Below are 13,693 nucleotides of genomic sequence, written 5' to 3'. Positions count from 1 at the left end.
CGATGACTGACTTATCGAGCGCCGCGTCACTCCGATCGATTCTACGGTCGACTCTACGATCGACTCCGTGATCGGCTTCCCGATCGACTACACGATCTTCTACGCACTTAAATCGCACGTAGGCAGACTCTGCGTCGTGGTGTTTAGAAACACTTGGCACCGATTTGTGGCACAACAGGTTCATAAATGTCCTATTGTGGAAGCGAGCAAGGAGTGACACGGTTTTAGGTATGGTTGTTTATGCTCGCCGAGGAAGCCGGGCCGCTTCGAAGATATGGTCATGCCCATAAGGCTGGTTTGTATGAGACCGACGACGCATCCGAAAGTCCGAGAAGCGGATATAACGACGCGTCTGCGCATTGCCTCTGATTTATTGCCACGTAAATCAGCTTAAAAGTAAAGAGTAAAGAGCGAGAGGAATAAAAGGAAACGAATTTCTCGGCGCAAGAAGGCCCTGAACAATGGTCGCCGATCTGACAAGGAAGGTATCCCAGGTCTATCTCTCCGATTTGATTTCTTTTGTAATATGTTATAGTAGGCTAAAAACTAAGCGACGCGTATTTTTTTTTTTTATCTGCGACCCACAAGAACATAATATTTTTTAACCAATCCACCTGGAAAGGCTTTCTCATAATGAGGAATGAAAAATATAATTCTCTGAATTAAAAAAGAAAAAATTAAGGGGTGAGCCACCCCTCACAGGCCTTTCTTTGGATGGTGGTTTCACTCCCTTAAAGTGTTTAATGGCAGATAAAAAAAATACGTGTCGCTTAGTTTTTAGTCTACTATAACATATTAAAAAAATCAAATCGGAGAGATCGACCTGGGATACCTTCCTTGTGAGTTAGGAAGAGGGAAATTGAAAAAGTGACGAGGTGCGGATACTTCCCTGGCCAGTCGACGTTGTCGACTGTTCTTGAAATCGTCGCTGTTCAAAGCTGAACTTAATGTGGTGGAAATGGCCTTGAAATGATTCACCGATTAAGTTCTCCATTTCGAACGTCGCGATGCGTACGCGTAGATCTTACGAGGAGTGGAAAAATTTATACGCAATAGTCGTAATATCTGCGGATCTGTGGCAAATATGGAATTGAACCAACGGCAAGGAAAGATTGCGTGCAATGGCGGGATTTGCTTTACGCGAGACCGAATCGCAATGCGAATCGCAGTCTAAGGCTTGCGGAAGAGAGCCGCGACTCCTGTTCCGCAGAACCTAATATGGAGACCAACGAGTCGAGCATCCGAATCGCAAAGTCCAGTCGAGCGGAATTATTATCAATATAGATATCAATCGGTACGAATTAAAAATGTAAGGATCCACTGTAGTAGTTTCCTTTTTTCCTTCTTCACGTTCTACCCAGATTTTATCTAACCATTCTGCAAGATTAAAATATTGACCAACCCTGAAATGTCGTTAGCTCGCAGTACTACAAGAATGCTGATTGCTCGTTGCGGAAATAACTCGATAAGGTAATAAAATTAAAACTCTTTGTACGACTAACAGGCAGCGATGTTTCGTTTTTAATATTCTCTATTTAATCAATGACTAAAATTGTATTTTTCCCCTGCAACACCAGCGGTATACTTTATTCTTCGTTGACTTTTCAAATCTATATTATTACCCCATTTTTAGCTATAAATATAGTGACACAATTTAAATGAAAGTATTGTACCATCGGTAATTGTTACAATGAATATCCGCGTGGAAACATCCTACGAGATCGCGTACTCGTAAATGGAACACGAGTCGATACCGACTTAAGGTCGAGACATTACTGCATTATCGTTGCACCTGGCATGCACGTAATGCCTCGGACGAGACACCGATCGCACTTGGTGTGGGACGGTGGAATTCGATGGAACTTTTGCGGACATGTCCCGGATCGGACGAAGAAGCCGAGAGGAGTGCACGTGCCAATTACATTCGCGTTCATAAATCATCGTTATGCACGTTCTGCCCCCTAACACCTCTCCGGAGACGTTCCGCTCCCTACGATCAACACGGGTGCAACAACTGCACGCTGCGTACGTGCAGACGTGCATTAAACGGCACAGAGGTATCCGCGTCAAATCATGGTATCAAATCAAAAGGTCGGCGATCAGATTTCGACAGACTACGATCGGAATAAATTTCACCAGGATAAGTTTCGGTGGATCGTCCTCGATCGATCCAATACCGTGGGGAAAATTTAATTGACCTGGAAATCGCAGATGACGCAGGGTGTCCCTCTGCAATTAGGGCCCCAGAAAGCACGAATCCAGAGGATTTCTGGAGTTTTACTTCGATTTCTTGATATTTATTGTACGAAAACGACAGGTGGAGTATGCCATTTGGTACGATATCCAATATAATTCGACACAGCTGTCAATATAAAAATGAACGTCGGCAACGTAGGCATTTAGAAAGAGTTTTATCGACGTCGATCAAGTTCCTCGACGTATTTCACTCCACCTTAAGGACGCCCAACTGTCTCTCTCGACTCATATGGAAGCCATCAAGTCGGAGACTTTTCCAAACCTTCCTAGAAGGACGATTTATTTCTTTAGCGCTACGTCCTCGAAGGTAGAGTTTTTTCAAGGAGCCATGCGGATAGGTCCAGGGAAAGCGGAGTGGCAGTAAACAATGGAAGGCGATTGGTTAGTAGGTAGCGAGAAAGGGAAAAGTTGTTAATGAAGGAAATATTTCGAAAAGAAAGGCAGTTGATGATCGGAGGTCCATGGGCGGGCCTATTCCCAGAATCATGGGCGAGGAAAGACGAGCATGTTTAGAAGATATGAGCATGACCTAAACAATTGATACGGCTAGACCAATCCCTGCGAACAGTGGACGAAACGGCACTTGGTTTATATACGCCTCCTTCTTGAACAATGAATCAATTAATATACCTGTGAATCTACAGAAAGTATAGACTTGTCAATAGTAGATTCGCCTTCGGTAATTTCACCTCCTACATTACGGAGGCTTAGATGGGAAATGCAAAAATGGACTACAGGACGAGGAGTTATAGGAAAGGAACGAAAAAAGGACCAAAGGACCGCGGGGACAAATAGGTACGCGATGCGCATGGACCGATATTTAGAGTATCGCACTTGAGTTATGAACTTCTAGGGCGATAAATACGTGGAAAGAAAAAACGAAGAGCGTGACGGTATTGCGAGAGATATGCGAGAAATAAACGGAAACTAGACGCGGACTTGAAGGAAAAGAACACCCAGATCGCTGGGAAGAAGACTCTACCCCGGGGGTTCGAGGGTTGCCTCTTGTTCTTAACCCCTTGCCTTACGATTTAAATTCCAATAGTGCGTGCCATAAACAATAAAAATGTCGGTCATACATAGGGCCATTTCACGGTTTGGCTGAACGTTCAAAGTCTCAAACGTCTCTCATACTTATTGTTTACGTTTGGCCCGATTGATATACCTCATCTCTCACGCAATATTGTAGGTGAAGAGGTTAATACATTCAGTGTCGTAGTAAAGTAGTAAAGTTTAAACTTTTAAAGTTCAGGTAGCAAAGTTTGAAACCATTCCGTACACCCAGTTCGAAGAAAAGTTTCATGAACGATTGATCCCTCGGATGCCATTTTCACATCCTCTTAATTATTATTCACATTTATTATATCTAGGTTTTAGTTATTATTATAATCTAGAGTTATTCAAACGTCCAGGACAATTTTTCCTTTTCTACATTCCGTCAATAGGGATGTTCCTGATCGGTCGATTTCCTCGTTTTCTGCTTTCTGTCGACTTGAATCCCTCTTATCGATTGGCTGGAACGGTCGCCTCAGCAATTATTTAACCGATTGATCCATCCGACGAAGCCTCTCAATCTCGAAGCAAGCTGCAGTCACGTAAGGACTCGAAGGCGGCCAAAAGTGAAGTCACATCGCCAAGAAACGCTGAGACACGTTTCACTAACGATTAGATATACAGAAGTTGCGGCATTTTTCATCAGGAACGAGAAGACACGGCCCTGTATGTCTTATTAGTTGCAACGGTTCCGCATTTTCTACGTCCTACCAATTTCGATGCTCTTCGTCGGTTTATTCAAATAGATGACCCAGTTATTGAGTCAATTAAAAGCCGCAATTATTTGTTCGATTAACCTGTCCAATGAAGTCTGTCGATTTCAAGCTTCAACCAACTGACGACTTGACGTCCAAACGGAGTAACGTCACAAAAGAACACCGAGACGGTTTTTCGTACCAGCTAGATATATAAATTACAGTTTACGAGAACAGAAAGTCATCTTCCAATTTTCATTTTTCAATTATAATTTGGAAACAATGTCAGTAGAACGTTTTCAACTGCTCTTTCCTTCTTACGCGCAGAAAAAGAATTTGGTTCTTTAAACAAAATCTTTTGATTTACTACATTTGTTTAATTTCAGAAAATATTTTAGGCAATAAATCAAATGTTTTGGTTGAATGTACCGAATCACTAATATTTGGCGTGATCTACCACAATATTTGACATAATCAACCAAAAACTATCGACCAAAGAATTTTGTCATGTCAACTGTTCGAAATTACGTATTATTTTTCTGGGTATGCCTCTTTTCACCCGTTATCTGTTTAAAGAGCACTAAACTGTTATAATCAATAAGTCAAATGTTTTGGTTGAATGTACCAAATCACTTTAATATTTGGCGTGATCTACCACAATATTTGACATAATCAACCAAAAACTATCGACCAAAGAATTTTGGCATGTCAACTGTTCGAAATTACGTATTATTTTTCTGGGTATGCCTCTCTTTTCACCCCCTTATCTGTTTAAACAGCACTAAGCTGTCACATTCAGCTGTTATAATCAATAAGTCAAATGTTTTGGTTGAATGTACCAAATCACTTTAATATGTGGCGTGATTTACCACAATATTTGACATAATCAACCTAAACTATTGACCAAAGAATTTTGTCATGTCAACTGTTCAAAATTACGTATTATTTTTCTGGGTATACCTCTCTTTTCACCCCCTTATCTGTTTAAAGAGCGCTAATCCCTTGGCCACGCGTCGTTTGGGTTTTTCCCGAACGGAAACGAGGTTCGGCAAGGCTCGGGTCTTTTATGTTGGCCTTGAGCAGTTAGTTCTTCACCGAGAGTCCTCGGATGCGCATCGATAGAGAAACTAAAATTTCGAGGGAAGTTTCAACTAATTCAAAGGTGACTATATCCAAGCTAGAGCCGTTAACCGTACAGCCAGCGACCGACGCGACCTTTTTAAATTTTCTAAATATGTATTATATTTATATAATTTTTTTCGACGGTACAATAACGTGAATTTGGAGACCCTAAGGTAGGTCCTGAAACTCGCGAGATATCATTTTTTGTAAACTATTTTTTAAATACTTATAAACAAATTTTAAAAGAATTGATATTTCATGAGTTCCAGGACCTTCCTTATAGTCTCCCTATTCACGTTGTAAAGTTTCAAATTATTCGGTAAACCGAATTGAGAGAAAAGTTTTATAAACGAAACCTCTTCGACGCCACTTTCGCATCACCTTAAACAAGAGCAAATAGATGCGTTCTCCTCTCTGAATGTTATCCGAGGACGTGCATTGAGTAGTTCGATGGATAATGCACGTGTCGCATGCATTCTTCTCTGGCCGGGATCCATCCAGGGCGCGTTAGATCCCTGATCGATGCATCAAATTCCAGAATCCCACACGGGAAGGGATCGAGTACTCTCTTTGAATATCGCGAGCTCAGGTGCAGTCGAACGATGTAAAAGAACGAAGCCCACCCGTGACAAAGACGTGACTATTCGTGCATACGCGACCTCGCGTGGTGCATTCGCACGTGTGCACTCGCGTAAACGATAATTTCTCCGTGCAATTGGCTCTGGAGCCTAATGACAGAGTAATATCGATGCTCGCCGTTACCTTGGGCTACGACAATCATTTATGACGTTTTCTGCAAAGAAAGGAGGAAAAGGAAATAATTACTTTTTGGTTATTTCTTACACGGGCATAGACCAATGGGTCAAGATCGACCTCGGTACAACACGTTTTCTTGACAGAAAGTTCAACTTCGAGATAGAAGATAATTTATTGAAATTTTACCAGTCGGTAGAACATCACTCCCGGCGATCACAGAGTTGAAGACAAATCTGGGAAAATGTTTGTTGATGTTATCAGGGTAATCGCTCGTCTTAAAAATTTTACCCTGGGAAAGGAACTAATTTGGAATGTAATCAGGGAATCTTCTAAAGAAGGTTAAGCGGGCCCGGGAATGTGGAATTTTTTAAATTATTCATGCATTGAATTTGAGCAAGTTTTTATATCCGACAATTTCAAGGTACGCCGCTGGTTTTTTATTTTTATTTTTTTATTTATTTGAGCGTCTTGGATTTTAAGCAGTTTAGCTGTTGGAGTTTAGAATATTATACCTATTTGGTCAAAAAGTAGTCTTTACCTGTTACCAGGAGGGTTATAATTAACTTTTTGACCACTTATAATTTGAATACCAAACAGCTTGAATGGTGTAGTAGAGATATTTGCATTTTAATCTAAACGGCAAAGACGCCTCCTGGGAATCCGGAATCGTTCCGAGATTCGTCCCGGTTATGCAGCTAAGCGGAAAGGAATCCCCATTGTCGCTTAAAATGCATTGCCCCGTGATTTCACCGTCGAAAAGTATTGCCGAAAGACGTTAAATCTCTACCGATCTCGACCTCGATTTTAATACAAAAGACATCCGATGAATAATGGCAATAACTCGAAGGAATTTGTTCCAAAGGCTGCTGCAGCCTTGGCAGTCATATTAGGCCGACAAGACTGTCGTCAAGGATATGCATCTCGAGTGCATCACTGAGTGCGTCGTATGTGTTAATATTCAACATGCGAGATCTTAGAAAATTCATAATTATTCGTTCCTTTCATTTAGTAAGGAAAAGAGTTTGGTATATGAATACATGGCGCGTTATTAATGTATTTAGGGAAATAGGTAATGAAACATATATCTAATAACTTAATAACTGATGGATAAAACTGCTGATCATGATCATTAATGTGTTATGAAAGTGTCATATATATGTGACACTTTCATACCACATAGTCAAAGTATTTCTAAAACTTTTCCCCAAACAGGATGCACCGAATAGTTCGACAATTTGATTATGGAAATCCTAATAAAAGTCTTAAAACTCGGGAAATTAAATTTAAACAAAAAATGTACCTATCGCGGACAAGAACTGAAAAAGGAAACTTTATTCCAAAAGTAAAATTTCGTGAATTTCAGAACCTTCATTTGGACCTACACAATCACGTGTTAAAGTTTCAGATTATTCGGTGCACCGAGTTTGGAAAAAAGTTTTATAAATATTTTCACATTTTCATATGTACCTATAGAATGACCCTTTCATATCACCTCAAGTAGATCAGCAAAAACGGACTTTTTCCTAACTACTTTCTAAATGACATGCAGCACACTTATACATTCAGTAATTTTTCCTTAATTCTTAACACTTAACCCGTCATCGACCCGCTCTGTCTAAACAAAGTCTTCCTTATTGAATTACCCTGAGGTGTCTCAACTCTTTTTCTTTCCTTTACTCAAAGAGGGCTTCTTTGCACGGCCTTAGCCTTTTTATAAACTGCAGAAGCGTGTCATGCGAGGCAGAAATAAAACCCGTCGATGGGTCACGATCTCGCGCTTTTTCTCGGAAGCTTTTTCTCAGCCGTTTACTTAAGAGACGGAATTTTATTTCTATACCTCTCTTGAAGATTATGAACTTTTCATCGAGCCGGAGAAAGAAGGTCTATTTAAGAAAAGCCAATATTTGCTCCTCTGACCGCTCCTTATTTTTTTTTTTTTGTGTGTTTGAAAGAAAACACGTTGCTTCGGACACGAAGTCGCGAGGCGATCGTCGCAGAACTTCGAGATTATAGAAGTAAAGTTCGATCGACCCAGTTGCCGATGCGAACACCCGGCAAGTTTAAGCTTCTATTAATAACAATCTAATTTGTTACAGATCAAACTAGAACGCGTCCTGGGTGTGACCGTGTCCAGCAATGCAGCTTTGGACTGCGACACCACCAGCGAGCTGGTCGCTTATCCTGCTGGGTAAGTCGATTTTCCATCAGGATTAAGGGGATGTGAAAGTGGTATCTTAGGGATCAATCGTTCATCAAACTTTTCTCTGAATCGGATGTACTAATTTCTTTCAAATTTTATCTACTCGGTTACGGTAGTTAATCTTATTCGACTGCGGGAACCGATTCACTTTGTTCCGGGAACAAACTTATTTGGTTGCCGTAGCCAATCGAGTCGGGAGCAGGAGCCAACCTACTTGGTTGCCACGACCAATCTTGTACTTTTTAACATGTAAAACACAAATTTGTAATATATAACATGAAAAAATTCTTTGTAGCCTTATCCAATTACAGGGGATGCTCTTTAAGTGAACCTTTATTCAATGAATTTATGTATTTATTTATTTAACAATCTGGGAGTCTTCGGGTGACTGGGGCGGGTCTCAAGGGCTATACCACCTAAGCTAACGATGTTTTCTAGTGAAATTCGTCCACGAATACTATTTTAATTCAAATGGAAGAGTCCCAATCTTTACGTTTATAAAATTTATTAAATATTATTATTTTTTTTTTTCAACATTTTAAGTCGCCGCTGTAATAGTATATCGATACCACATGACTGTTTATTTTATATATTACAAATTCTTATCTTACCGGTTAGGAAATATACGAATTCAAAAGCACATGTTAAGACAAAGAAATTTGAATTTTGTAAAGGTGGAGGTGCCAGTTATACGCACCTGGGTTCAGCTCCTGTCTGTCGTTTCCGCCGTCAATTTTTGGAGTATCAAACCTATTTCGGATTCTCCTGCATTCTACGTTTTAGTGGAAAACGTTAAACTTGTCGAAGACAATCGAAGTCGGCTCATAGAGAAACTTTTCATGGTTCATAGTTTTATCAGGACCCGCCCTGACTTCACGCGGGAATCATAAGAACACGCTCGCACGGTCGTTTTCTGATCGACTTGTTTCAGTATAATCGTCACTCTTCGAGTCTTTCTTTTCGTATATTAATGTTTCATGCACCTAAATTTTCTTAGCAAGATGCTTTAAAGTACGGTGAAAACCGCTTCAAAATCCGTTCAGTGATTCTCTATGTCAACCGAAACAAACACGCCGACAAACATCTACCGGGAATGTTACACTACGTTGAGAGGATTTATAGGCGCGCCCTAGAACACTCTGCCAAAAGTCATGCTTATAAAATTATTCCCACATATAACACACTTTCGATTACTACGTTTATTTCGAGGGCATTTTGCCTCCCTAATTTTCGAGAAAAGGTCCTCCGCTCCTCTTTATCGCGACCCTACTCATTACCTGTGCGTTAGACTGACGAAATGGCACCTCGTTTGGCCAATGACTGGAGGACCAATTTGCGCCTCCTTCGCCAACGAGTTCATATTATCGCTCGAAAGCTAAACAGCCTTTCCTGGATCCTACTTTCGAGGAGATTTTCAATTTTCAGTCTACCGTAAACCCGAGACTCTTGAACTTCACTTTGCGAGGTAATAACTAGGTACCTATTTCCACGTACAGATGTTACCTACTTTCGTTGAACCTTCACGGTAAAATTGCTTAAATATTTGTGCAGGCGAGAGAATATATTAAGTATTGCTAGAAAGTGGTATACACACCATAGTACAGGTGTACATAAGCTCGGCCATCACCTCGGTGAAATTCTTGAATTTTTCAGCGAGTGGGATGAAAATAACTACCTACCCAAGTGCTCCGTTGTCGTATCCCTTTTCTCTCTGTATATATCCAGGTTTAAATTGAAATGGGAGTTGACATTTTTTCTATATAAATATCGCGATATAAATGATCCAGTAAGTGGGTCACCTTAAATTGCACCGGTTGCGTCAATAGTCTTTTTCATTACGGAATTGAATGCACTCTGAGATCGCTTCGACCATTTTTACCCTTTTCCTTCTTGCCCTTAATTTAAAATGTTAAATGGCCGACTTTGAAAGGCATATCGAGCGAGCAAAAGCGAAGGAAGGAGGAATCTTGTTCGCGGTCTCTCCTGGAAAATATGGCGGCCCATTGTCACGGGTAAATGCCGATCGCACAAGAGAGGCGCCATTTCTTTCCTCCTTTTCCGTGAAGGCCTGAATGGGAGAATGGCGAAAGTGAGATTAAGAGATTATCTCGTTTTATCGCAACACCGAGAGAGCATTACCGTATGCCCGGGGAATGCGTCGTGCACTCGGCCAAGTTTGTCCTTCGCCGAGGTAACGGGCTCACCTTAACTCTCATTTAATTTTCCACCTTCTGCAATTTCCACGCCTCGTAACCGGCAGAACGTTTATAGAGAGACCTGCATTACCTGCTTTACCTGTCGCGTGAAAGCGCCTCTTTTCAAGAAACGCTACAAAGACCGATTCAAAAGAAACTATTTTTTTTTCCTTTCTTTTTTCATCCAAAATAATCTCCAGCTCCAATCTCTAACTTCGAAATATTTGTTTAGCATGAAGTCCTTTTTACTCGCTTCTATTGCGCGTCGATGAAAATTCAAGTTTATAGGGACAAAATTTAAATGGAGACCTATTTTTTTAAGAGACCATCGTAAGGTTTTTTTATACCAAGTTAGTGCTTACATTGAAACCAATCCTTGAGAAAATTCGATAACAAATTGATATATATTCAAAGTTTTATTTTCAGTAAAAGTGTATTTCGTCCCATACAAATAGAAAAAAATTATACATCCCTGTTACTAATTTCCATGATTTTACCCCGCAAATTTTATTTCTCCCTTAACTTTACATTCAAGAATCGTTAGCAGCACAGACGAAACCGGTAAATATTGGTATTAGATATTCGAGATACTGTTTTATAACGCACATCATTAATGCACTCTTGCTTCCTAAGCTTTTTCACCCGAGAGCCGTAGAATCATTATATACGGTACTTAGGTAAAACCTAGCGTTTTCCTTTTCCAACTTTTCGGTAAGGTCATGTTAAATTTCTGGTAGTAAATATTCGAAAGAGGAATAGAGCAGGAAATTCCCTCGCCACGGTGCCAGTGGCAAATCGTTTCCATTGAATCGCGGTTTTCATGCGTTTTTTAGCAGGTTCGTGCCCGGTTGCACCGCTTGGCGCCGTCAAAAGTTAACGCGAATGCAATTGTAAAAGTTAAACGTTTGTGCGCCTTGGAGCAATGTAATGGTCCGCGGATCTCGGACCGTGGGCCCATTGTGGGTTAAATCGATTAAATCCGACCGATTCGAATCGACATAGACCGGCAATGATTTAACGACCGCCCGAGATGCCCGCAGATCCGATCGATCTCATAATCCACCAACGCACGCGATAAATCCTAACGACTCGCCCACCTTTTAATTCGCTTCGATTGATTGTCGGATAGGTGCGTGTAATGGCTGAGCATATAAGAAAGTGGGGAGCAGCTTTTACCACGATCTAGTTATACGAAGTTCCAGCGAGACCGAGAAAGAAAATATCGTTCCTTAATATGGAGATATCTCTAGAAGAAATTGGTCAAGCTAAATTTTAACCCTTTTAGTGCCGGGCGAAAAAGAGGTGCTTATTCGAAAATAACCGGCCGAATTTTACAATTTTACTAGGATTTGGAAAAAGGCTCGTAAAAACCAAACGAAAAGCAATATTTACATAATTCAAAAAGCAGGGTATTAAGGACAAAATAGAGAATAAAACAGTGACGCTAATTTTTCTATATTCGTTGAAAATTACATAAATAACAGAGGTATAGGTTATAAAAAAAAAAAAAGAAAAATTGAGTTCTCTGTTTCAAAACGTAATTGCACATAGGAAAAGTCATCTCGAGATTTATAATCTTCTTTTTTATCCCTTTTCACCGCCTTAGTTAAAGGGTTAAATCCTAAAGTTGGTTTTTAGGCATTTGTTATGTACTCTTTTTAAGTAAAAACCAAGTCGATATCTCAGCGCACTTCGAAGATATTAAGAAATTTGTTAAAACATCCTCTACCCCTTTTCACCCCGTTTGGGGTTGAATTTCGGAAAATCCCTTTTTAGTGAGATATATATCAACGAATAAAGGATGTATATATAAATTAATTTAATGCGGAAATAAGCGAGTAATACGGAAATTGATAACGAGGAATGGGCGAATTAATTCAAGACAATCGCGAATATTGACAAATCAAAGGAAGAGGTACTTTAAGCCATTACAAACTCAAGCAATTGAAACAACTAAAAATATTAACTATTGGGCACTAATTATAAGGGTCAGTGTCGTCGAGTCCCTTTGTCTAAAGTCGAGGAACCCACGCGGTATTTACCGAGATGACTTACTCGAGTCGAGGAATGTCGCCCCACCGAGAGAGAGATTTTTCTCAAGCTGTGAAATTACGGTCCTCGACGCGACGGAATTACTGTCGCGTAACTTTGTCGCGTAGGCGCCAAGTTACGTTTGCCTGCGCGACAAAGTTACAATTTCCGGCGCGACAAACTTCATTTACAATTTCATTGGCCACGGGCCAGGCTACGTCGGTGTCGGGGAAAGTAATCCGGGGAAAAGCTCTCTCTGGACAGCGTCGGGACCGATAGTAGGAAATTCCTCTCCTTATAAAAAATGGAACGGAGTTTTTTTTTCCAATTGTCACTCCTTATTCTTATTTTTATTTTATGGGGACATAAGTGAATCAAGGCCTCCGACTTCGCGATTCGCTCGCCTCCTGGGGTGAATTATTAAAAAAGGTACCTCAAATAATCCGAGAGGCTAATAGATGTTGAGAAAGGGAAAGCAATACATGAATGAAAGCCACATAAATATGTGTTACCATCGCTAATTACAATTGTTTGATGCCACGTTAAATATGTATACATAAAAATTGTATATTAAATTTCAAACTATTTCAAGAATCGCGTTTATTCGTCCCTGTGTATTCCAGACTCTTTGTCTGTAACGCGCGTTTTTTTAATATATGAAAAGTCTGAAGATATTTCTTGTAAACATTCCTTTCGAGAAAATGTTCTCGAAATCATTTATTCTTTGACTTAAGATGATATGGAAGGCGCTGAGAAATTTAATCGACATAAATTAATTAAAATTCATTTATACCCTTTCTGGTGGGAGCGTCATTTTGAATACTTAAGTGGTATCATAAGCTGGCGCGTCACGTTCTCGACATTTATATTTATGATGAAGTCTTTCACAATTCACGTTGAGAATTATACGAACTAAAGCGATCCATATGCCATTTCGGGAAAGTAATGATAAAGAGATCGACGTAAAACTGTCGAAATCCCGAAAATTCATTATTCTAACGACTGTTTAGGACCAACGTCGCCATCTGTAACATTTAGCTGCAACTAAATTTTTGCTAAAAAAAACACGTGTTAACCCAGAGACAAGCCAGCCACATTCTCTTGCAATCGTTGGTGAAAGTACTTTCCATATTTTCCCATCTGACTCTGTAATATTCCATTTCTACGGTATTCTAAATTGTTCGAGCTACGTCCTGAAACTCTTCATTTTCGATTCTAAGTCTCCAAGAAGCGTAAAACATCGAAAACGTGCCCGAATGTTGATTCTAGTCCACGATGAGTAAATAAATTTTTGATGAAAAATTAAATTTCATTAGTTTCAGGACCTATTTTAGGGCCTCCATATTCACGTGGTTAAATTTCAAACGAATGGATACCCCCAATTC

The 13,693-nt window shown here is 40.0% G+C and overlaps 1 protein-coding gene across 5 annotated transcripts in view; it reads left to right on the top strand.

Annotated features, from left to right (window-relative positions):
• LOC105694680 (mitogen-activated protein kinase-binding protein 1) overlaps positions 1 to 13,693 on the top strand; it is a 175,556-nt gene that overhangs the window by 113,753 nt on the left and 48,110 nt on the right. For all 5 annotated transcript variants that reach the window (XM_012415567.1, XM_012415564.1, XM_023433111.1 and 2 more), the window contains one exon: positions 7,979 to 8,070. In XM_012415567.1, the coding sequence (XP_012270990.1) occupies positions 7,979 to 8,070 (92 nt within the window). The remainder of the gene's footprint in view (positions 1 to 7,978; positions 8,071 to 13,693) is intronic.

This window comes from Orussus abietinus, unplaced genomic scaffold (genome assembly GCF_000612105.2).
Source record: "Orussus abietinus isolate OABI.00-Male unplaced genomic scaffold, Oabi_2.0 scaffold77, whole genome shotgun sequence".
Taxonomy (NCBI): Eukaryota; Metazoa; Arthropoda; class Insecta; order Hymenoptera; family Orussidae; genus Orussus; species Orussus abietinus.
Note: the sequence above shows the minus strand (reverse complement) of the source record. Positions and strands in the feature narration are given on the sequence as shown.